The sequence below is a fragment of the Schistocerca nitens genome, chromosome 4 (genome assembly GCF_023898315.1).
Source record: "Schistocerca nitens isolate TAMUIC-IGC-003100 chromosome 4, iqSchNite1.1, whole genome shotgun sequence".
NCBI classification, from domain to species: domain Eukaryota; kingdom Metazoa; phylum Arthropoda; class Insecta; order Orthoptera; family Acrididae; genus Schistocerca; species Schistocerca nitens.
Genome location: NC_064617.1, coordinates 136,491,556 through 136,518,480, shown reverse-complemented (window position 1 = coordinate 136,518,480; position 26,925 = coordinate 136,491,556). Strand labels below are relative to the sequence as shown.

At 43.4% G+C, this 26,925-nt stretch overlaps 1 protein-coding gene across 1 annotated transcript in view; it reads left to right on the top strand.

Annotated features, from left to right (window-relative positions):
- The window catches only part of LOC126251484 (spondin-1), a 220,462-nt gene that overhangs the window by 130,321 nt on the left and 63,216 nt on the right, over positions 1–26,925 (top strand). The window contains exons 3-6 of the mRNA XM_049951932.1: positions 13,926–14,178; positions 21,469–21,613; positions 25,933–26,139; positions 26,347–26,470. Coding sequence (XP_049807889.1) covers positions 13,926–14,178; positions 21,469–21,613; positions 25,933–26,139; positions 26,347–26,470 — 729 coding nt within the window. The remainder of the gene's footprint in view (positions 1–13,925; positions 14,179–21,468; positions 21,614–25,932; positions 26,140–26,346; positions 26,471–26,925) is intronic.

Sequence of the window (26,925 nt, the reverse complement as noted above, 5' to 3'; positions counted from 1 at the left end):
CGTGCTACCAGCAGTTCACCTAACACAACCGGGAGGTTACTTGAAATGGGAAACAGGTGGTCGAGGAATGGGTGACTATAAATGAGTGATTTGGAGTGACGAATCGTGGTATACCGTGTGGTAGTGCGATGGAAGTGTTTGGATTTGGCGAATTCCTTGAGAATATTGTCTGTCACCATTTTTAGTGCAACCAGTGAAGTAGTGAGGAGACAGCATTACAGTATGGGGGTGATTTCGTGGTCAGGGTGTAACCCACTTATTACGCTTAAGAAAACGTTAAATTTGGAAGGATACCAACACGTTTTATAGCACTGTGTACTCTGTACAGATGAATAACAGGTCGGGGACGATGATTGAATGTATCAGCTTGATAATTCGCCCTGCCATAAAGCCACGTCTGTGAGGGAATGGTATGTGGACAATAACACTTCTGAAATGGACTACCTGCCCAGAGTACCTACCTGAATTCAATGGAATGCCTTTGAGATGACTGAGAACGTCGAGTTTGCTCCAGCCTCCAACATCGCTACCTTCGGTATTTTCGTCTCTTGAACAAGAATGGCGTCCCATTCCTCCATAGACATTCAGACACCTCACAGAAAGTGTCCTCAGCACAACTGAAGCCGCTCTAAAATCGAAAGGTGAATCACCCTCCTATTAATATCTACTAGCGCAAGTCTGGATCTTTGACCAGAAAGTGTAATAAAATTATATTGACCCTCCAGCCACTGCTGTTGCTTCTTCAAAAGAAATCTAAAGTAAATTTATAACAAAAATACGATTCCTGGACATGGATACTTTATCATCTCTTAATTAATTTGTTTCTAATTAATAATTTATGCGCTATTAATAATGTATTAGGAGCAAAGAAAATCTGTTGTTTTTTTTATACAACATACGAAAATCGAATCCCAAAGAAAACAGGTGTTGACAAATGTGAAAATTACCGAAATATCAGTTTAATAAGCCACGGCCGCAAAATACTAACATGAATAATTTACAGACGAATGGAAAAACTGGTACAAGTCGACCTCGGGAAAGATCAGTTTGGATTCTGTAGAAATGCTGGAGCACGTGAGGCAATACTGACCCTACGACTTATCTTAGAAAATAGATTAAGGAAAGGCAAACCTACGTTTCTAGCATTTGTAAACTTAGAGAAAGCTTTTGACATTGTTGACTCGAATACTCTCTTTCAAATTCTGAAGGTGTCAGGGGTAAAATACAGGAAGCGAAAGGATATTTACAATTTATACAGAAACCAGATGGCAGTTATAAGAGTCGAGGGGCATGAAAGGGAAGCAGTGGTTGGGAAATGAGTGAGACAGGGTGGTAGCCTATCCCCGATGTTATTCAGTCTGTATATTGAGCAAGCTGTAAAGGAAACAAAAGAAAAATTCGGAGTAGGAATTAAAATTCATGGAGAATAAATAAAAACTTCGAGGTTTGCCGATAACATTGTTATTCTGTCAGAGACAGCAAAGGACCTGGAAGAGCAGCTGAATGGAATGGACAGTGTCTTAAAAGGAGGATATAAGATGAACATCAACAAAAGCAAAACGAGGATAATGGACTGTAGTCGAATTAAATCGGGTGATGCTGCGGGAATTAGATTAGGAATTGAGACACTTAAAGTTGTAAATGAGTTTTGCTATTGGGGGAGCAAAATAACTGATGATGGTCGAAGTAGAGAGGATATAAAATGTAGACGGGCAATGGCAAGGAAAGTGTTTCTGAAGAAGAGAAATTTGTTAACATCGAGTACCTATAGATTTAAGTGTCAGGAAGTCGTTTGTGAAAGTATTTGTATGGAATGTAGCCATGTATGGAAGTGAAACGTGGACGATAAATAGTTTAGACAAGAAGAGAATTGAAGCTTTCGAAATGTGGTGCTACACAAGAATGCTGAAGATTAGATGGGTAGATCACATAATTAATGAGGAGGTATTGAACAGAATTGGAGAGAAGAGAAATTTGTGGCGCATCTTGACTAGAAGAAGGGATCGGTTGGTAGGGCATATTCTGAGACATCAAGGGATCAACAATTTAGTATTTGAGGGCAGCGTGGATGGTAAAAATCGTAGGGGGAGACCAAGAGATGAATAAGTTAAGCAGATTCAGATGGAATTAGGTTGCAGCAAGTACTGGGAGATGAAGAAGCTTGCACAGGATAGAGTAGCATCGAGAGCTGCATCAAACCGGTTTCTGGACTGAAGACCACAACTACAACAAAAAATGTTCAAATGTGTGTGAAATCTTATGGGACTTAACTGCTAAAGTCATCAGTCCCTAAGCTTACACACTACGTAACCTAAATTATCCTGAGGACAAACACACACACCCATGCCCGAGGGAGGACTCGAACCTCCGCCGGGACCAGCCACACAGTCCATGACTAAAGCGCCTTAGACCGCTCGGCTAATCCCACGCGGACAGCAACAACAACGAAAATCAATTTACAGTAGCTTTGTGTTACTTTCTTATTTGTAGACAGTTTACACAGTTTGTGTTGTGTCTATTTCATACAGCATAGACACAATGAGGTAGCTAGGTGCACGCTAAACTAACGCAGACGGGCTTGAAGTTCTGGAACATGAGACTTATTAATGAATAAGAGGAAAAGTACGTAGATGCGTTTAATACTTATCTTTATTCTCTTGTTGGAATACATCTCTCTTGAATATTAGTACGCTATTAGCACTGATACAAATGGCGCCTTGCTAGGTAGTAGCTATGGACTAAGCTGAAGGCTATTCTATCTGTCTCTCGGCAAATGAGAGGAAAGCTTCGTACGTCTGGTCGCAAGGTATCTAGTCCGTACAACTGGGGCGAGGTCATGTCCGTGTCTTGTGACCTGCCATGTGGTGGCGCTAGGTTGCGATTACACAGTGGCGACACGCGGGTCCGACATGTACTACAGGACCGCGGCCGATTTAAGTTACCACCTAGCAAGTGTGGTGTCTAGCGGTGACACCACAGTTTGTTATTCACCTACTACACTGATACATTTAATATGTTGGGCGCAATAATCTTCATAAACGTCTTTCATTAATGTACTTTTTCGATTATTTTTAATTTTTATCAAACTTACTTGCAAAATTATAAAATTTGCTGAATCTGTGTAGAGAAAATTACAATAAGGTAGTTTTACCGAGTCGGGGGTAGGGGGGCGCAGCTTTGGTAGTTCTGCCAAGGGCGCAGGATCGTTTCGGTACGGCTCCACCACGCCACCGGCGCGTTCAAAGCCCTGACCTCAAGAGGCGGCCGTGCTTCCGTCGCTGCTTCTTAGAGGACCGGCCCGTAGGCACTAGTCAGCCGCCAGACGGCTTCCCGGAAACTGCAGATAAACGGACGCAGAGGCAGGGCTTTACGTCAGCGACCAGAACACAGCGCCAGATAACCCCGCGAACTCCAGCCGCCCCATGCGGTCAGCCAACACTGCCCAGAGGCAAAGCCACGAGCTGGTCGCGATGGTTGACAGGTTTCGCTATTTGGGCAGCAAAGTAACTGACGATGGCAATATATATTAGCTTTATAAATAACAAATAAGCAGAATGAGATTTTCACTCTGCAGTGGAGTGTGCGCTGATATGAAACTTCCTGGCAGATTAAAACTGTGTGCCGGACCGAGACTCGAACTCGGGACCTTTGCATTTCGCGGACAAGTGCTCTACCAACTGAGCTACCCAAGCACGACCCACGCCCCGTCCTCACAGCTTTACTTCTGCCAGTACCGCGTCTCCTACCTTCCAAACTTTACAGAAGCTCTCCTGCGAGCACTTGCCCGCGAAAGGCATTGGTCCCGAGTTCGAGTCTCGGTACGGCACACAGTTTTAATCTGCCAGGAAGTTTCAACAAATAAGCATTTCGAATAATCTTGAGGTGTTACAGTTTTCTTCATAAATAACAATAAATAACACCACACCGATGCACAGAACGACTCAAATACATTGCTGCCCCTGTGAGTCAGTGTTGCCTCCTTCATCATGTGCAAAGACAATGCAGCGCCACGGTATAAACAAACACACGTGTGTCGTCTGCTCAAGCATCTGCCAAGGCAGCAGCCACAGTAATCGGCCAGACAGGCACTGCTGGCAAAAAGACCCCCTTTTATCTGAGCCTGTTGCTTTTACTCTAAGGTTAGTGATGCCCTTCCCAAGGCATCAGACAAGTCCTGAGTCAGAATTACGATGTAAAAATTGGAATTCCGTTGATGGCTAATAATTCGGGTAGTTCTCTGCATCCATATGAAATTGAGAGTCCCTCAGAACTTCTCAGTTCTACTCACGTGCAAATTGCGTTTATAATATGACTGAACAGGAAAGAAAGGAGCTGAAAGGGGTAGCAACATACAAAAATAATAAGCACCAAAAAAAGGCAAAATAAAAATTTAACGACGTTATTATGATCAACATCACACTACTTCGTTTTCTTAGGGGATTACGAAACAGTACTTGGATTTCCTCTAGATAAAATGTCATGAAAGTTACTGATACGTCTTTGTTTGTGTTTTAATTACTAAATATCAGGTTTCGCAGGGGTAGTTGATGGTAGCTAGTCTCCAAAAATACTATTGTCTCACTGGCAATAAGATGTGGTTCTGACTTCCAATACATGTTAGTGAAGTTGCGGATGATATCTAAAAGGAAACCAAATACAAAAATTTTAACCACTCGAAGAAAACTGATAATGTAAATATAAGTAAAAGGATCAATATGTAAAGGGAAGAATAATATCAAGAAGTTTTGTGTATTTGACGAAAGTGTCTGCTGTGTTACATCAGAACTAAATTTTATCATGTAGAAATCAGTTAAGAATATGACGAACAAAGCGGTTTTCCTTTGAAGCAGTAGATCTGGAATAGATCGATTGGTCGCAATACATCTCAGATATATGAAAGAGCGACATACTGAATAACGTTATATACGTCGTAACCTTTAAATAAAGTGAAAAGTAGACTATATACCGTTTAGACAAGAAAGGAATAGACCCTTTAGAAAACTGGTGTTACAGACGAATTCTGTACTGAATCGAAATAGAGACAAAAAGAAAATTATCACACAACCTCACTAAAAGAAGGAATCAGTAAGATGGACACATCCTGGGCATCAAGAAATACTTATTTGGTAAGAGAGGGAAGTGTGGTTGGAGGATAAAAATTGTAGATAGAGATCAAAAATCGAATACAGTAAGTTGCTTCAAATTGGATGCAGTAGTTACGAAGGTATGAACAGTTTTGCGGAGGACAGACTAGCACCCGTCTTCGGTCTGAAGATCGACCGTGTTGTTGTTGTGGTCTTCAGTCCTGAGACTGGTTTGATGCAGCTCTCCATGTTACTCTATACTGTGCAAGCTTCTTCATCTCTGAGTAACAACTGCAGTCTACATCCTTCTGAATCTGCTTAGTGTATTCATCTCTTGGTCTACCTCTACTATTTTTACCCCCCACGATACCCTCCAACTCTAAATTGGTGATCAATTGATGTCCCAAAACGTGTCCTACCAACCGGTCCCTTCTTCTAGCCACGTTGTGCCACAAATTTCTCATCTCACCAGTTCTATTCAATACCTCCTCATTAGTTATGTGATCTACCCATCTAATCTTCAGCATTCTTCTGTAGCACCACATTTCGAAAGCTTCTATTCTCTTCTTGTCCAAACTATTTATCGTCCATGTTTCACTTCCATACATGGCTACACTCCATACAAATACTTTCACAAAAGACTTCCTAACACTCAAATCTATACTCGATGTTAACAAATTTCTCTTCTTCAAAAACGCTTTCCTTGCCATAACCAGTCTACATTTTCTCTCCTCTCTACTTCGACCATCATCAGTTACTTTGCTCCCCAAATAGCAAAACTCATCACTACTTTAAGTGTCTCATTTCCGTTCAGCTGCTCTTCCAGATCCTTTACTGTTCCTGACAGAATTACGATGTCGTCGGTAAACCTCAAAATTTTTATTTCTTCTCTATGGATTTTAATTCCTGTTCAAAATTTTTCTTTTGTTTCCTTTACTGCTTGCTCAATAAACAAATTGAATAACATCGGGGATAGGCTACAACCCTGTCTCACTCCCTTCTCAACCGCTGCTTCCTTTTCATGCCCCTCTACTCTTATAACTGGCATCTGATTTCTGTATAAATTGTAAATAGCCTTTTGCTCCCTGTATTTTGCCCGTTCCACCTTCAGAATTTTAAAGAGATTATTTCAGTCAACGTTGTCAAAAGCTTTCTCCAAGTCTACAAATGCTAGAAATGTAGGTTTGTCTTTCCTTAATCTATCTTCAAAGATAAATCGTAGGGTCAGTATTGCCTCACGTGTTCCAACATTTCTACGGAATCTAAACAAATCTTCCCCGAATTCGGCTTCTACCAGTTTCTCCATTCGTCTGTAAAGAATTCGTGTTAGTATTTTGCAGCCGTGACTTATTAAACTGATGGTTCGGTAATTTTCACACCTGTCGACACTTGCTTTCTTTGGGATTGGAATTATTATATTCTTCTTGAAAAGTCTGAGGGTATTTCGCCTGTCTCATACATCTTGCTCACCAGACGGTAGAGTTTTGTCAGGGCTGGCTGGCTCTCCCAAGGTTGTCAGTAGTTCTAATGGAATGTTGTCTACTCCCGGGGCCTTTTTTTGATTTAGATCTTTCAGTACCCTGTCAAATTCTTCACGCAGTTATCATATCTCCCATCTCGTCTTTATCTACGTCCTCTTCCATTTCCATAATATTGCCCTCAAGTACATCGCCCTTGTATAGACCCTCTATATACTCCTCCCATCTTTTGCCATATCACAACATAACGCACATATACGAAATTTCAACAACATTTTCGTGGTTTTCGTGAGGAACAGTACGGAATGACGCTAAACACATTCAAAATGGTGTTGTGACAATAGCGACTAGTGTGAGCAATAATTGGAACGGTTAGGGTTGAAAGAGGTACTGTATTTACGTATTTTGCTCCTGAAGATACTTAGTTTCCATGGGATTTTCAGTCTCCAAGAGCATTTAAGTTACCGATGATATAATTATCTTTAAAATATTTTCGGTTTCAAGAAACCTTTATTTTAGTTCAAGGATTTTATTTCAGAGATTAATTTTGATTTTTAAGAAGACGTTCTATTTCAAGAAGAATTCTAATTCTCAATAATTTTGCAATGAATCTCCTTTAGAACACAGTATATTTAGCCAAGTAATAACACCGAGAGTATGCTCCACTAGACGGGTAATGTTGAAGACAATAATAGAAATAAATAAATGAAAACGAAAAAGAAGAAAATTGGCGCAGTGCTTAAGTTTCTGAACTTCTCAGGACCCCACATCCGGACGTCCAGTTCTAGGTTTTCTGTAGTTCTCGTTAACGGCTTAATCAAAAAGCTGGGATGGATCTTCTGCTTAGAACAAGGCGAATTTCCTTCACATCGTCGACTGTATGTTAACGCAAATCTTCCTTCCCTCTGTTTACAAACTTAGCGAAGTCTCCAATGAAGCTCTCTTTAGTTTCGGAGCAACTTTCTAACAAACGAACAACAGCCCATCTTTCCCAGGTGTCATAAGTTTGCTAGTCACACTCGTTTCTAAGGCATATTGTACAATACTCCTGAATTCTGAGCACTCAAAATTTTTAATCTCAGAGATGAATGTTTGCTGTTGACCTCCCAGGTAATCCGAAATCTGTTTCTCGTCGCACTAGTTAAGCATAAATACAGTATCATCCTGTCTTCATTTATAATTTTGTCGACACACGTAGCCAGCGCTCCTATAACGGCCTTATGATCACTGATTCTCTGCTCCACGATGAGACCAAAAGTTCAATATTCTTAGTAACCTGGAGATCTAAGACGTTACCCTCACGAGACGGTTCTCTGATTAATTACTCAAGTTAACTTTCGGATAAGGCATGGAGAACTGTTTCACTTGATTTTCTGTCCTCCCTATCCGCCCTAACTCCGTAAATCTCTCAGTCTACAAATGGTAAGTTGAAGTCTCACCCTAACCCAACAGGACCAAGAAATTTATGCGCAATATTCTCCAGGTTTTTCTCGAAATGTACCGTCAACAGTGCTCGTAAGGCGGGGGTCTATAATAGCATTCGATAATCATGTCAGATCCGCTTTTGATAATTATTTTTAGTTAAACTAATTCGCATTCGGAATCTGTATTAACCTCACAGAGCTTATTGTATTATTTACAGCTTTAAAAACTACCCCATCATTGACGTCCAACCTACTTGGATCTTCGAAGTATTCATTCCAAGCTGAATTTAGAACTTCGTTGCTATCAGCATTTGGTTTCACCAGGTTTCACCGGATTGCCGGCCGGTGTGGTCGAGCGGTTCTAGGCGCTTCAGTCTGGAATCGCGCGACCGCTACGGTCGCAGGTTCGAATCCTGCCTCGGGCATGGATGTGTGTGATGTCCTTAGGTCAGTTAGGTTTTAGTAGTACTAAGTTCTAGGGACTGATGACCTCAGATGTTAAGTCCTATAGTGCTCAGAGCCATTTGAACCATAAAGGAATTATTATTGTTTGTAAACAAGCGCAGTTCTGGGATCTTCCCAAGTAGTTTAAATATACTAATTTCACTTTTTCTTTTAATGCTGTGTCATGACGAATATTTCTCTCTGAAATTGTTGAGGCTACTATTTTTCCCTCTCTGTAATCAAAATATGTACCAGGCCTGCGGAGGGATTCCTCTATTCTAAAACAACCCACATGTGCAAGCCACATACATGCCGCTATCCTAGTAGCCACTTCTTGCATGTAGTGCACGCCCGAGCTATTAAGATGGATCCTACAGTTCTCCCCCCAGTAGTGGTGGTCGCAAACACGCATCCAAGATCGTCACATAATCGACTGAGACACTAGTTCAATCCTTCCACTCGGCTCCAAACCAGAGGACTATGATCGGCTTTGGGAACAATGTTGCAAATTGCTAGCTCAGCTTCCACTACACGCGCGTGGCTAGTTGTCTTCACCGATGCAGCGAACTGCCTGTACACACAGCAGATAGCTCCTGAATCTAAGTGACAGGCGTCACTGGTGTAAGCCACGATTTGCAGTCAGGTGCACGCAGTATACCCACAGCCCTCAGCAGAGCATCTTCCGCATCTCGGACGAGATGACCTGGCATGCTACCCAGCAGACAGTAGCCTTCCTTTCCGCCGTGCCTCCTATTTTCTCAAGAGGCTTCATTACTTGGCTAACGATCGAATTCCCATTGACCAACGAACGCACCTTCCGCGCTGGTCTGGATCATTTCAGGAAGTTCGACCCCAGTCCCAAGAGAGGAGGCTTCCTGTGCTGGCTCAGATGTACTTACAACAATGGGAAAGATTTCGTACCTGTTTTTAAGATGTAAGGGGACAGCTGTGTGACCAGTACCCAATTTCCCCTTCCACTCAGAGGTCCGCGTCATTGCCAATGTTTGCCATTCACACTGAGGTGAATGTAGACCAGCTAGGACAATCTAGTCGAAAGGCACTGTGATATGAGGGATCCCAGGCGATAAAGTACACATCAGAGGTTCCGCAGATGTTTTCCTAAAGTACCTCAGTGCCATCGCAGCCCAACAGATGTTGTCCTAAGGTACATCAGTGCCATCGTTGCCCAGCATCAATTCTGTCAACTGCGGCCAACACATCTTCCAACTTTTTCCAGTGGCCCGAATCCCACCCTTCTAAAATGTAATAGGACACATCTACATCTACATCCATACTCCGCAAGCCACCTGACGCTGTGTGGCGGAGGGTACCTTGAGTACCTCTATCGGTTCCCCTTCTATTCCAGTCTCGTATTGTTCGTGGAAAGAAGGATTGTCGGTGTGCTTCCTTGTGGGCTCTAATCTCTCTGATTTTATCCTCATGGTCTCTTCGCGCAATATACGTAGGAGAGAGCAATATACTGCTTGACTTCTCAGTGAAGGTATGTTCTCGAAACTTCAACAAAAGGCCGTACCGAGCTACTGAGCGTCTCTCCTGCAAGTCTTCCACTGGAGTTTATCTATCATCTCCGTAACGCTTTCGCGATTACTAAATGATCCTGTAACGAAGCGCGCTGTTCTCCGTTGGATCTTCTCTATCTCTTCTGTCAACCCTATCTGGTACGGATGCCACACTGCTGAATAATATTCAAGCAGTGGGCGAACCTACTTCCTTTGTTTTCGGATTGCATTTCCTTAGGATTCTTCCAATGAATCTCAGTCTGGCATCTGCTTTACCGACGATCAACTTTATATGATCATTCCATTTTAAATCACTCATAATGCGTACTCCCAGATTATTTATGGAATTAACTGCTTCCAGTTGCTGACCTGCTATATTGTATCTAAATGATAAGGGATCTTTCTTTTTATGTATTCGCAGCACATTACACTTGTCTACATTGAGATTCAATTGCCATTCCCTGCACCATGCGTCAATTCGCTGCAGATCCTCCTGCATTTCAGTACAATTTTCCATTGTTAAAACTTCTCGATATACCACAGCATCATCCGAAAAAAGCCTCAGTGAACTTCCGATGTCATCCACAAGGTCATTTATGTATATTGTGAATAGCAACGGTCCTACGACACTCCCCTGCGGCACACCTGAAATCACTCTTACTTCGGAAGACTTCTCTCCATTGAGAATGACATGCTGCGTTCTGTTATCTAGGAACTCTTCAATCCAATCACACAATTGGTCTGATAGTCCATATGCTCTTACTTTGTTCATTAAACGACCTTGGGGAACAGTACCGAACGCCTTGCGGAAGTCAAGAAACACGGCATCTACCAGTGAACCCGTGTCTATGGCCCTCTGAGTCTCGTGGACGAATAGCGCGAGCTGGGTTTCACACGATCGTCTTTTTCGAAACCCATGCTGATTCCTACAGAGTAGATTTCTAGTCTCCAGAAAAGTCATTATACTCGAACATAATACGTGTTCCAAAATTCTACAAATGATAGACGTTAGAGATATAGGTCTATAGTTCTGCACATCTGTTCGACGTCCCTTCTTGAAAACGGGGATGACCTGTGCCCTTTTCCAATCCTTTGGAACGTTACGCTCTTCTAGAGACCTACGGTACACCGCTGCCAGAAGGGGGGCAGGTTCCTTCGCGTACTCTGTGTAAAATTGAACTGGTATCCCATCAGGTCCAGCGGCCTTTCCTCTTTTGAGCGATTTTAATTGTTTCTCTATCCCTCTGTCGTCTATTTCGATATCTACCATTTTGTCATCTGTGCGACAATCTAGAGAAGGAACTACAGTGCAGTCTTCCTTTGTGAAACAGCTTTGTAAAAAGACATTTAGTATTTCGGCATTTAGTCTGTCATCCTCTGTTTCAGTACCATTTTGGTCACAGAGTGCCTGGACATTTTGTTTTAATCCACCTACCGCTTTTACATAAGACCAAAATTTCTTAGGATTTTCTGCCAAGTCAGTACACAGAACATTTCTTTCGAATTCATTGAACGCCTCTCGCACAGCCGTCCTCACACTACATTTCTCTTCGCGTAGTTTTTGTTTGTCTGCAAGGCTTTGGCTATGTTTATGTTTGCTGTGAAGTTCCCTTTGCTTCCGCAGCAGTTTTCTAACGCGGTTGTTGTACCACGGTGGCTCTTTTCCATCTCTTACGATCTTGCTTGGCACATACTCATGTAACACATATTGTACGATGGTTTTGAACTTTGTCCACTGATCCTCAACACTATCTGTACTTGAGACAAAACTTTTGTGTTGAGCCATCAGATACTCTGAAATCTGCTTTTTGTCACTTTTGCTAAACAGAAAAATCTTCCTACCTTTTTTAATATTTCTATTTATGGCTGAAATTATCGATGCAGTAACCGCTTTATGATCGCCGATTCCCTGTTCTGCGTTAACTGTTTCAAATAGTTCGGGTCTGTTTGTCACCAGAAGGTCTAATATGTTATCGCCACGAGTCGGTTCTCTGTTTAACTGCTCAAGGTAATTTTGAGATATAGCACTTAAAAAAATGTCACTGGATTCTTTGTCCCTGCCACCCGTTATGAACGTTTGAGTCTCCCATTCTATATCCGGCAAATTAAAATCTCCACCCAGAACTATAACATGGTGGGGAAATCTACTCGAAATATTTTCCAAATTATCCTTCAGTTGCTCAGCCACAACAGCTGTTGAGCCAGGGGGCCTATAGAGACATCCAATTACCATGTCTGAGCCTGCTTTAACCGTGACCTTCACCCAAATTATTTCACATTTCGGATCTCCGTCAATTTCCTTCGATACTATTGCACTTCTTATCGCTATAAGCACGCCTCCCCCTTCACTGTCCAGCCTGTCTCTGCGGTATACATTCCAATCTGAGTTTAGAATTTCATTACTGTTTACATCTGGTTTAAGCCAACTTTCTGTCCCTAGTACTATGAGGGCATTGTAACCGTTTATTAATGAGAGCAGTTCTGGGACCTTTCTATAGACGCTCCTGCAGTTTACTATTAGCAGATTAATATTGTTATTCTCTGTTGCATTTTGCCTACTCCTACCTTGCTGCGTCTCAGGAGGCGTCTTGTCGGGCCTAGGGAGGGAATTCTCTAACCCAAAAAACCCACATGTGCACTCCACACGTACCCAGCTACCCTTGTAGCCGCTTCCTGCGTGTAGTGCACGCCTGACCTATTCAGGGGGACCCTACATTTCTCCACCCGATAGCGGAGGTCGAGAAATTTGCACCCCAGATCTCCGCAGAATCGTCTGAGCCGCGATCGGTTGTGGGAACGATACTACAAATAGTTAGCTCAGATTCCACCCCGCGAGTGAGGCTTTCCGCCTTCACCAACTCCACCAACCGCCTGTACGAACTGTGGATGACCTCTGAACCCAGACGGCAGGAGTCATTGGTGCCAACATGAGCAGCAATTTGCAGTCGGGTGCACCCAGTGGTCTCTATCGCCCCGGCGGGGCCTCCTCCACATCTCGGATGAGACCCCCCGGCAAGCAGACAGAGTGAACACTGGCCTTTTTCCCCGACCTTTCCGCTATTTCCCTAAGGGGCTCCATCACCCGCCTAACGTTGGAGCTCCCAATCACTAATAACCCCCCCCCCCCCCCTCCGTGTGCCTGCTCGGACCTTGCTGAAGGAGCGGCCACATGTCCACTCACAGGCAGAGTGGGCGATTCCACACGGCCAGCCTCCACATTGATCCTCCGCCTCGTGCGCCCCGAACGCCGCTGAACCCGCCACTCCCCTTGGGGAGAGGGTGGCCCAACCGCGCCCGGTACCCGCAAAGATGTCTCGACAGCAGGGACAGTGGGTGAAGCATGTAACACCTGGGGTGTACCATGCGACGCACCAGACTCCCCACTGCCGCTACACTCCGAGGCAGCAGCCTGAAGACGGCTGACCGCGGCCATCAACACGTTCAGCTGTTCGCGAACAGTGGCCAGCTCCTTCTGCGTCCGTACACAGCAGTCAAACATCCTATCCATCCTAAGAAATCAATTTACTGTAGAGAGTTAATCAACTTTTAACTAGAGTGCTAATTCACTAAAGGCGGCTGATAGTTGACTAAACTGTGGTTACTAGACACTTCTTGTAGAAAACAATGAAAATAGCACTACCTGTCTCTGGACTGTATTCAAAACAAACACTAGCACTACTGGCACTGTGGCTGACTAAAGGGACTCTCTCTGACTGTATTCAAAACAAACACGAAATCTATGGAACACTATTACTAGCACTCGACAATTAAAGCTTCCTAAAAGCAAAAACACATGGAAGAAGAAGTGACAAATAAGAAAAATACAGTTAATACTTAAATTAACGTAGCTCGCTGCACAGCAGACGTGACACAGACGGCAGTTACGACGACACAGCGTGGAACATCTCATTTACGACTCAGTAAGAGTGTTGTTTTAATAGTTCGCTTAAATACCGTCCACTGGTGCTGTTGCAGTGTCACTGGTGGGTTCGCGCACGCACGGCCGCCTGCAGATGTTCACGCGCTTCATGCTGACTGTGGAGCCGAAGGACCCGCGCGCAGACGCGTCGCCGCGCCGCGTGGGCAGCTTCCAGCTGTTTGGCGACTCCCTCACCACCTTCAACGACCAGTGTGTCAACACCATCTCGGAGGCCGACGACCTGCCGAAAACCGAGGTGCAGGTCATGTGGAACGCGCCGCCCAAGGGCTCCGGTTGCGTCATCTTCCGGTGAGTCCTGGTGCTGTTCTACAAATAACCAATTTTCTGCTGAATATTCATAAGGATTCTTGCCACTACATCTACATCTACATACACTTTGGTCGCGCTACGAGATATCCGCTGACGGGTGGGTGAGGGGCACGTTGGGAGGAAAGTGCCCTGTGTACATTCTCAACACCAGTAGTGAAGTGTTACCGGCAAATATCAGCCGTTTCATTGTTTGGGTGGTACGTGGGCCAGTTTAGGCTGTTCAGGTTGTAGCGTCGGCGCCAGCTGATATACCTACAAGCTGCTGGTACTTTTCCTGGTGCGAGTATATAGCATAAGCATATTTCACACCAGTAGTATCTATGGCCTGTACAATTCTATTCGCATAGCGTACTGAGCGAGGAAAAAATGAGTATCTACTGAAACTGGCACCTGTTCTGGATATTGTTGAGTCGAAATTAAAATGATGTGTGCTTGATTTTCAATAAGTCTCGTCTTCTTTCTGAATTTTCTAAAACTAACAGCTGTGTAACATTTATGAGGTATGGACTTCATCCTTTATCTAGTTTCTTCTATGAGGTATGGACTTCATCCGTTATCTAGTTTCTTCTACGAGGTATGGACTTCGTCCATTATCTAGTTCCTTCTATTCTTGCAGGTCACTATTCAACATTTTAACACATTTTTATTTGGTGGTTTTCTTGTCCGTTTGTCTGTTCGGTACAAATTTTGCAATTGATTCCAAACTAACTCTCCAATGAGCTAGAGACTTGAAACATTCAACATAGCTCAAAAGTTGATGACAATGCAATATTAAGTCGCATTCTTGTCTGGTGTATGACGGAGGGTACTTTGTGTACCATTGCTTTTTCCCTCATTTCCACCGAGCGAGGTGACGCAGTGGTTAGCACACTGGACTCGCATTCGGGAGGACGATGGTTCAAATCCTCGTCCGGCCATCCTGATTTAGGTTTTCCGTGAATTTCCTAAATCGCTTCAGGCAAATTCCGGGATAGTTCCTTTGAAAGCGCATGGACAACTTCCTTCCAAATCTTTCCCTAATCCGATGGCACCGATGACCTTGCTGTTCGGTCCCGTCCCTCAAATCAATCAATCAATCCTCATTTCCTATTCAGTCGCGAATGTTTCGCGGTAAGAACGATTGCTGGTAAGACTCTGGGTGATTTCCATTCTCTCTCATTTTTAGCTTCACGGTCTATTCGCGAAATATACGTAGGAGGAAGAATATTTTTGTTGACTCAGGTGAAGGTAAGCTTAAATAAACCTGAAATTTACCACATGTCTCTGTTGTAGTCTCATCAAAATGTTTGAAATCGATTGAAAAAATTCACACACGCAAGAGTAAGCAGCAGAAACAATTATTTGAATAAAAAGTTCCCCCAACCCCACCCCCCGCCTCATACAGATTCCTAACCCCATTCAGCCCTGAAAACTTCTGCTTGTGGAATTTTTAATAGCTATGACAATACTTGTAAAAATTAGAACGAAAAACGTGGGTCGCATGCAATACATAATAGTAAGGAGTGTAGACAGTAACTGTGGTTGAGAAAAATCACACAACAGTTCACATGATTTGAAACGCAATGACATTGTTAGAGACTTACATGAACTATTATACATCAACTATCTATTGGATGCACACTACGTTTTTCGTTTTAAATTATGCAAGTCTTGTCATAGCTATTCAGAATTCATAAGCGCAAATTTTCAGGACTATCTGCATGAGGTTATGAGCCTGTAAGCGTCTAGGAGAAGTTATTTTATACATTTTAGTCCTTTTGAGGACGTGTTATATTAAAAGATTTTTATTTAAATAATTATTTTAATGCATAATATCATATTGCCCTTGATATATCGATTCATTAGTCTTTTATTATCACTTGACGGAATAACTTCTGCCCTTTACAGACGACTGTACACAATTCAGCCAAATTCTGTACCCTCACGCTATTGACCTCTCTGCAGTGTCTAGTCTCTCTTATCTTATTGTTATGATACGTATGCGAGATATACGATGGTGAGAGCGTAACGGGCGCACTGTGTTCTTCGAATACAGGTTCTCTAAATTTACGCAACAGAGTTTTGCGATAACCATGTCGTCTTTCTTCCAGAGATTTCCATTCAGGATCCTTCAAAATTTGTGTTACACCTTCGCTTGGGGTGTATCGCCATGTTAAGATCCTAGCAGTGTCTCTGAATTCGTTCGGGATCTGTTGTCAATCATTATTTGATTATTGTCCAATTCCTGGAACAATACAGTAGAAATAGTGGCTCTAGTGTTTTATATAAGATTTCATTTGCAGATGCACTGCATTTTCTCAGAGACCTTGAAAAAATGTACATCGTCACTCCACCTTCCCCAATACAGACTTAACTGCTCTTTCCTGTCGCTTCTAAGTGTTACCCCTAGGATGGACAAAATAAAACTGACCCGGAAAAATATTTCATGCACTTTAAGTTAGCCAAACCAACTTACATTATCTGCTCCTCGGATGGATGGTGTTAGTTGGGTTGCGTATCTTAAGGTGCATGAAATACACTGTAAGGAAAAAGAGGACGACGCACCATGAAGGAATTACCAAAATGGGACGGAAATCGGTAGATGTGATGCACACTTACAACAAACAAATTATTACAATTTCAGAAAAACTCGATCATTTATTCAAGATAAAGAGCTTCACAAATTGAGCAAATCAATAACTCGTTTGTCCACATCTGACCATTACGCAAGCAGTTATTCGACTTGGCAGTGATTGACACAGTTTCTAGATATTCTCCTGAAGAATATGATGCCAAATTCTGTCCAAATGTCTCGTTAGATCGCCAAAATCCCGAGCTAGTTTGATGGCCCTGCACGTCAAATGTTCTCAAATGGGGAGAGATCCGACGTCTTTGCTAGCCAAGGTAGCGTTTGGCGAGCACCAAGAAAACCAGTAGAAACCCTCACCGTGTGCGAGCGGGCATTATAGCTGAAATTTAAGCCCAAGTCGGCTTGCTATGAAGGGCAACAAAACGGACTTAGAATATCGTCGACATACCTCTGTGCTGTAAGGGTGCCATAGATGACAACCAAAGAGGTCCTGCTACGAAATAAAATGGCAAACGACCTTCAATTCTATCACTAATCTAGATTCCTACATAACTTTATTTCCGCGTATATTGTTCATTTGTACCCTAAACCAATGACAAGTGCCACTTCCTTGCTTTGCGGTGGTGAGTTTCCTCTGCGTTGTTTGCCTCGTCTTTTGTTGACAGCCAGCGTAATCAGATAAATGTTCTCGTTCTGGCGTAAAGGGTGAACAGTGGGGAAACGCTCGCACAGGCTCTTAATGATTCCAGTTTCCCTGGACAAATTGTCGTATCTGTGGATCTTGGCAAAAATTAATTCAAATTTGCTAGCTATTTCAAGCCACATTTCTGAGGGTACTAGCAAACCTCCACGAGAAATCATGCCAAGACATCCACTTGATGTATCCTCTGGCATTGTCAGTAATTCGCCAGTCGGTATACCCAGTGATCTGTCGTACTATCTGCATCGGTATGCTGCATAAAAAATGGCTCTGAGCACTATGGGACTCAACTGCTGTGGTTATCAGTCCCCTAGAACTTAGAACTACTTAAACCTAACTAACCTAAGGACATCACACACATCCATGCCCGAGGCAGGATTCGAACCTGCGACCGTAGCAGTCGCACGGTTCCGGACTGCGCGCCTAGAACCGCGAGACCACCGCGGCCGGCGGTATGCTGCATATCTAGCAAGAAATTTGAATCCTTCAACGCTGCAGTCGGAAGCCAATAACACTGGTGAAACATCGAAATCTACTGCTGTGAGATCTAGGTCTTCGGTCTCCTTCTCTGCTTCAACCATTGCCATTGCCTGAGACATACCTGGCCGGATGCTGCCAAATACCCTTGCAGTCACAATCTTATACAGCTCTATACCTCAACTGGTGATAGATGATTATAAAAATATCCCAGGCCTCTTATAACGGAAAAAATGTTCCCCAGGCAGTCTTGATTTAGCCTTGCAGTGAGAATATATTCAGTATTATAAGCCGCTAAGTCACTGAAGAGTGAAAGTATAGTTTTCAAAAATCCTTTTTGAAATAGTAGACGATGCTTTGAGGAGCCAACGCTTATTTTCTCAGAGCATTTACAAAATTTACGTAGGCATTACTCTTGGGCTTCAAAATGAAAGTCGAATCCACAAGCTAATGGTTTATTACTTTCGCGAGCTCTTGAACTGACCACATCGAAGGTCTCATCCACCATCTGTATGAAATTATTGGTGTGCTCTTCTTCAGCATTAAATAACGAATCGCCTATGCAGTTGTGTGATATTGAAATTGAGCTGCTGAGTGCACTCGCTTTCGTTCTCTGTAATGTATTGATGAGATAACGTAGGGCATATTTTCATCTCGCACTGTACAAAATTAACAGTTCTCGAATACAGCTTTTGTATCTGCCTTGTTTCCGAACACAATGCATTGGTTTCTCAAAAGTTTTAGCGAATGTGGGACGTGAGCGAACACCCACACACGTATCAGAGAGTTACTTGTGTGCGGGAAACAAGTGTTTTTGTGAGTAACACCAAGATCTTTCCAGACAGAAGTAGGGCAGCCACGACATTAAGGCAAATACTAGCCAACGAGACAGTTATTTCGGTCAAGAGTGCAGCTATCATTTGAATATCAAACCTGAAGTAGATGGGCTGCTTCTTCGCGCCATAACAACAAAGACATTGCTGTGAGGTCCAAGTCTCCTGTCATCATGCTGCTCATAACAAATTTTGCTATCAATGTTCATTTCATCAAATAACAAAACACAAATACCTTCCCTATCAGTCAGTGTTCCAGCCTGCAATTATATCATTACTAAAGCATCCTTCAAAATACCTGGATGGCAACTGAAACTGCGGTTTATCCAAGAAAGCAAGGTTCGTACTGCAGGTAGAGGATACGCAAAGTAATCGATTTTCAGATGTCCTCTCTGTCCCATCAAACCAATTTTTACCCTTGTAACACACTTCTGATATGACTAGATGAAAATATTTTGTCCAGTATTCGATGAATTTCACGAGACACAATTGCGTTTTTATTCCATTCGTCATCCTGCAGATGTCGTTTCGTTGATGACAACTGACTTCGAAGACCTTTGTTACCTGCTCGCAGTTTATTGCATTTGCTTTCCAGACGAGCATTTCTGCTGTGCAGTGCCCCAACGGAATTCAGTAAACTGACTTGCTCCAGATCATTACAAACACTTCATCTGTAACTGTGCATTTATCAACACACTTATTCCGTGATAAAAGCTTTTTTGAAGTCTCTATGCATCTTCTATGGCTTTCACTTTTGTTGAAACGTTCTTTCCTTTACTCTGTTGCACGCGGTGGACTATGGTTGGCGCTAGTACACTGAAGAGCCAAAGAAACTCGTACACCTCCCTAATAGCGTGTAGAGCCTCCCCCCCCCCCCCCCCCCCCCCCGCAGAAGTGCCGCAGTACGACGTGTTCTGAACTCGACTGATGTCTGAAGTATTGCTGGAGAGAATTGACACCACGAATCCTGCAGGGCTGCCCATAAATTTGTAAGAGTACGAGGGGGCGAAATTTCTCTTCTGAACAGCACGTTGCAAGGCATCCCAGATATGCTCAATAATGTTCATGTCTGGGGAGTTTGGTGGGCAACGGAAATGTTTAAACTCAGGGAAGTACTACTGGAGCCAATCTGTAGAAATTCTGGATGTGTGGAGTGTCGCATTGTCCTGCTGGAATTACCCAAGTCCGTCGGAATGCACAATGGGCGTGAATGGATGCAGGTAATCAGACAGGATGCTTAAGTATGTGTCACCTGTTAGAGTCGTATTTAGACGTGTCAGGGGTCCCGTAACACTCCAACTGCACATGCCCCACACCATTACCGAACCTCCACCAGCTTGAACAGTCCCCTGCTGACATGCAGGGTCCACGGATTCAGAGGTTGTCTCCATACCCGTACACGTCCATCCGCTCGATACTATTTGAAACGAGACTCATCCTATCGGACAACAAGTTTCCAGTCATCAACAGTCCAATGTCGGGGTTGATGGGCCCAGGTGAGACGTAAAGCTTTGGGACGTGCAGTCATGAGTGGTCTTCTGGCTCCAAAAGCCCATATCAATGATGTTTCATTGAATAGTTCACTCGCTGACACTTGTTGATGGCCCAGCATTGAAATTGTAGCAATTTGCGGTAGGGGTGCACTTCTGTCATGTAAAACGATTCTCTTCAGTCGTCTTTGGTCCCGTTCTTGCAGGATCTTTTTCCGGTCGCAGCGATGTCGGAGATTTGATGTTTTATCGGATTCCTGATATTCATGGTACACTCGTGAAATGGTCGTATGGGAAAATCCTCAATTCATCGCTACCTTGGGGAGATACTGTGTCCCATCGCTCGTGCGCTCAGTACTATTGAAATGACGAGAACATATTCTAGCATTTGCAGCACTCACAGAGTCTTTTCTGTAGCATTTCTACAGCCATATCCTTCTCGGACTTGCATCGCCAGGGAAATCCTCCATCCACGGTACCTATTGCGCAGAGTGGCGGAAACGTGTTTGCTGTTGAGCAGCTCTTACTGTACGCAACGCCCCCCCCCCCTCCCCCGCCGTTTAGAACAGATCGCTCTGCGATGCGGTGCACTATTTATGGGCAGTACATGGACCTAACCCAAGATTCCGACAGCCTCCACGCGAATCAAACGACTCACTGTCTACAGAAAACTGCACGGGTGCTCGAATCTAAAAAACCACGCATTCCTAACACAACTGCCCAACGATTCTCTGCCCGGTTACTACAGGATCTGATCTTACTTAGTACATATGATATACTTATACGAGTAAGTTACATCTTCAACTGGAGGTTGTTCTGTAATCGATTTGTTTGCTTTCCTGTCTCTCATAAAAATTACCAACAGGTAGGTGTCTCTCTGTAGTTAACTTAGCAACCCTCAGGTTTTGAATAGTTTTCACATTAAAAGTCCAAATCTCACTGTCTAAGCCAAAACTGGCAATAAACAGTGATTGTAAACTTTCCCTTTCAGAAACATCAGGCGCTTGGTGCTGAAAATCATATCTTGTTTACCAAAATCACTCAAAACCATTCTACTTTTCTCTTAATCTCTTTCACTGTCTTCATTTGCCGTAAATACAAAAACGCATGCAGTGATTCTGTGACTTCATTGTCAAATTGTACTGTTTCCTGCTAGACGTGTGTGACTGCATTACTTCAGTGTGACACCGAATGCTGCAGGGCCATGGTGTTTGAGGACCCGAACAACTGGTACGCGGACGACGGCAGCCTGAGCCGACAGCTGTGCGAGCTGCCCTCCCAGGACGAGTCCAAGAAGGAGGACGACGACTTCGAGTGCTGTGCCTGCGATGAGGCCAAATACAAGGTAGCTCAGCTCATGGGGTAAAAAAGATGGTTGGTTGGTTTGGGTAAGGAGACCAGACAGCGAGGTCATCGGTCTCATCGGATTAGGGAAGGATGGGGAAGGAAGTCGGCCGTGCCCTTTGAAAGGAACCATCCCGGCATTTGCCTGGAGCGATTTAGGGAAATCACGGAAAACCTAAATCAGGATGGCCGGACGCGGGATTGAACCGTCGTCCTCCCGAATGCGAGTCCAGTTCATGGGGTAAACCCGTCCTTACACGTGATGCATTTCTCGTCCTGAAACACGAGTTGGAATCCTATTTCCATTGATTATGTGACCACAACTGCTGAGGTGTGTGCTGGTGCATTGTCGTGATGGAAAATCTCTTTTGCTGTCAAATCGCCGGCGTTTTTCTTGCAGCTCGGTTTTCAAACGGTCCAATAACGATGAATAATATGCATCTGCAATAGTTTTACCCTTTTCCAGATAGTTGATGAGGATTATCCCTTGCGAATCCCAAAAGACTCTCGCCATAACCTTTCCGGCCGAAGGACGTGTCTTCGCCTTTTTTGGTGCAGATTCTCCCGTGGTAACCCATTGTTTAGATTGTTGTTTGGTCTCAGAAGTATACTAATGTATCCATGTTTTATCCACAGTGACGAAACGACGCTTAAAGTCCTGCGGATTCTTCCTGAACAGCTGCAAACCATCCTTGCACCAATTCACACGATTCCGTTTTTGGTCAAACGTGAGAATCACGGAACCCATCTTGCGGATAGTTATCTCATGTCCAAATGTTTATGCAAAATATCATGTACCCATTCATTTGAGATGCCCGCAGGACTAGCAATCTCACGCACCTTAACTCTTCTGACATCCATCGTCATATCATGGATTTTATCAATGATTTCTGGAGTCGTAATCTCCACAGGGCGTCCAGAACGTTCAGCATAACTTGTGCCCATATGGCTACTCCGAAAATTTTGATACCACTTATAGACTGTTCTAATCGGAGGTGCTGAGTCACCGTAATGTTTATCAAGCTTCTCTTTAGTCTCCTGAGACGTTTTCCCTTTCATAAAGTAATGTTTAATCACCACACGAAATTCTTTTTCGACCATTTTTTGACAATCACTCGACTTCCTTGATTCACACGATTGCCAAACACAAAAAAATACACCAATATGGCTGAACTTGGTGTGCGTTCTTGCCAAAGATGCTGCTAACTAAACATGACCTCGATACGCACCAGTGGTGCTACCTCTCGAAATTTGTACGGTCTTTTCAAACGCCCCTCGTATTTATCTGAGGATTAATTAGGAAACATTTATTGGCAGACTCGGATCGGTCTTCCGCACTGCTGCTTTTACGAAATAGTCTGAAAAAGAGTCTCCAGCCTCGCTTTGACCCAAGAGACAGGTTTAAACTTGTGTGCGCGACAAATCAATTATTAATTTCCTGTAGCTGTCTAACTGCATTCAGAGAGTTTTTGAGTATGGGTCATTGAACTGGAAAACGAACAGCACTATTGGTCAATACACCGCCTCCAAATGGTACCAAGCAACTTCAACCGACAATATTCACAAGGACAGAACTGGGTAACACTTCAAACTCAGTAGTTCGGAAGTCACACAAAAACTTCAACTTTTCGCCGTGCAAATATGATTTATTAGATTCTGTTACATCTTACTAAGTCCGCCTCTTACATTAAATATCACCTAAGCTAGCAAACGGCTTCGCGTGTGCTATGAGGCAAGTTTACACTCACTACAGCATAACTATCTCCTAGAGAACTAGGAAATGACGAATCTGAATGACACACACACACACACACACACACACACACACAAACGGGAACGCCCTTACATGCGTCTCTTGTCAGTCACTATGCATGGGGCAAACATGTATGAACTTTAATACAAGATATTTAGAAATCTAAAAAGTAACTGCTCCCATAGCACACTTGCTGGCCACATAATAGCCCATAACTGTCACCTAACTAAAATAGAAAAAGATTTAAAGATATTAGAAACCACACACAACCTACTCTACACAACTATAACAAAAGAAAACTTCCACTTAGAGAATCATTAGCTGAAGTAAATCAGACTGTAAACGACTACACTACGATATACTATGCAATGGAGTACAACTAAACACACTAAAAGAGCCGTACAGGAAAGACGACACAAACAGATAAACACACACACACACATACACACACACAGAGAGAGAGAGAGAGAGAGAGAGAGAGAGAGAGAGAGATAGAGAGAGAGAGAGGAAGGAAGGGACAGAGGGATAAAGTGGACAAAGTTCTGAATCGGCAGCAAACTAATACGAAAGCAAGTGAACAGCAACAGTGACTGCGCATGCATTTCCACGACAGATGAGAATTCAGGAGAGAACGGATAAGTAAGTAATGGTAAAATATAGTCGCAAAATATTTAAACGCAACAAAATTACGTTTTTAGGAAAAGTGGTTTGTTAACTCGCCAACCAGACTCACAGTAACATCATTTAACTGTACATGAGAAGCTACCAATACACAGTAAGGTAAAGAGGATCCTATGGAACGCAACATTGTAGAAAAATTAAGGTAATAATAACAACTGACAAAAACTGTTCCAGTCCTAATATTGTTGCAATATTTATTACTTAAAAATGTTTACATTTTACAGAACTGAATAAATGGACCCACCGATGATGACACAAAGATGCTGAGACATATTTGGGCATTTATAGAAAACAGTTGTTTACATAATAGGCTGACCTGAACTACAATAACTTTAGGAGCTGCATAATAGCGTTCTCATTCCATTCCCTTCTACCACTAACATATTGCTATGGAAAGAGCTGCTTCGTCTCCCTAGTTTATCGCTAACAGGTGCTGGGAAAGACGTGATGATGTCATGCGAAAATCACTAGACCTTAAGCCGGCCTAGCAGGCTCCGAAGTCAGACCACTTCAAATGAATTAGGAGAAGACCTGCACATCGGCTCCATGTTGGACACAACACATTTATACACGATGCCAGCTCTTGAGTCTGTAACGGCAATGGGAACGCCGCCACAGTAAAGTTGGGAATATTTTACAGTATAAGAAACTGTACTGTGCTCCGAAGGATACGTTTTGCTATATTCTACACACGTGGAGGATCCTGCATGAAAATATTTTTGCGACAGCCTCTCGACTGAACACCTAACCGTTCATCCTCGCACAAGACCAACAAGTGTTTGCGTCATGGCTTGATCCGGCAGTCTGTATATCTTATGCACATATTCCAGAACTAGCAATGTATCGTTGCATTTACCTTCTATAACTTACAGATTACAGAAATAATTGGAATTACAAAACTCTACATAATGTCTGAATTTCAGTACGATGTGATGCTCCCAAGTGGCACAGTCAGAGCCTCTAAATAATAGCATGAAACTTAAGGAAGTGTGGGGATGTTCGCATAGCACAATCTAGGCAATTTGTACACGAGTCTACGATCAATAGTGTTGCGTGAGGAACGTGACGAACAAATCCCAAACATTTTCGATGGATGACATTGCTGGATATGGAAACAGTGATGGCTGGCGTTCTTTAAAGAAGGTTTGCATATTCCTCTCAGCTCCTGACCGGTTACTGCTTATACGAAACATGGCACGCTGAGTTGCGGTATTCTCGTACCAAAAACTTCCTACCATAACAGTTTAAGCGTAGCATTTTTCCGCTATGCCGCTGAAAAATGCAGGCTGCTGGATCTGGTCATCACACATTTATTTCTTTCCCATGAACTTCAATTTCTCTTTCAGACTTCTCTTTTGTTTCCTGCACTAATTATCAGCTTTTCAGAAGCTTGAAAACGTGGTGGATTGATTCCAACCCTGTCCTCCCCTTCTCAGCTATCATCTTCCTTTGATGTCGTTCGACTCTTATAAAGGCCGTCTGGTTTCTATATATGTTGCAGACAACCTTTCAGACCCCATATTTTATCACTGACAGCGAGAGAATTTCGAAGAGCGTTTTCCAGTCTACATTCTCAAAAGCTTTTTATTGAACCTTCAGATGCTGCAAGTGTGGGTTTGTTTTTCTTCAACCTATTTTCTGAGATGTCCTAGGGTCAGCATTACCTAATTTCCCAGAACCCAAACTGATATTCCCTCAGGTTGGATTCTTTGGTATTGGAATTATCACATTCTTCTGAGAGTCTGAAGATATTTCACCGGAGTCATATATCCTGTATTCACTATGAGAAAGCCCCAGAAACTTTTATAAGCTACGTTGTTTTAAGAGTTGTTTCTCGAACTGCACATGAAGCCTAAGGTACAGCACGGTTTTGGACGTGGTTTCAGATGGTGTTCGAGGGCATCTGGTCGAACAAGACCCACCCCAAGGACTTCCCATTTTCGCTGTGGCTCACGCACTTCAGCGACGTGATCGGGGCGACGCACGAGCGCAACTTCTCCTTCTGGGGAGAGGGCCAGATCGCGACAGACGGACTGATGCAGGTCGCCGAGTGGGGGTCCGTCCGCGGCATGGAGGCCGAGCTGCGGGCCAAGGTGAGTTTCTGGATCTGGGCCTCCGCCTGAGGCTTCTATCTGGTGAACTCCCACCAATTGCCGAATACTGCGTATGGCGAAACTTTGGGAAGTTGCCTAAACAAATTTTGGACATCGAGTCCGAAATCTGAATACCTTGGTTATTCTACTGAAACCCTATAGTCCTAGACTTTCAGGACGATAAGCTAAACACGTTTCTCCCAACAGAGCAAGCACCTGCGGACGCTCATCAAGGCGGCTGGCCTCTGGTACCCGAGGGTCAACTCCAACACGAGCGCCAACTTCAGGGTGGACCGGCGCCACCCTCTCGTCTCGCTGGTGTCCATGCTGGGTAAGACTGCCAACCATCTTGCTGTAATCTTGAACTGGGAGTAGACTCGCTGATAAATGATGGACAAAACAATTACTAAGCTTGTGTTTGACTGAGCTTTTCCTGTTTGAACATGTGTCTTTCGTCCCGCAATTACCTAAGAGTGATGTCACATCAGCGCTTCCTAAGTTTTACAATCAGGGTATTGAACGGTCAGAGGTTAAATATGAAATGGCAAACACTTGAGGATTCACGTCAATTGTCCTGTGAAAGTCTGCTTACGACATTTCAAGGACCACATTAAATGAGAACTTAGAGATAATCTTCAGCTCACTACATACGCCGCCTCTACGAACCGTGAAGACAAGATCTGGTTAATCAGGCAGCTAACATAAAAGCATTTAAGCAGTCACTGTCCCCGCTCACCATACGCGATTAGAACGGGAAGAAATCCTAACACGTGATATCCTCTAACA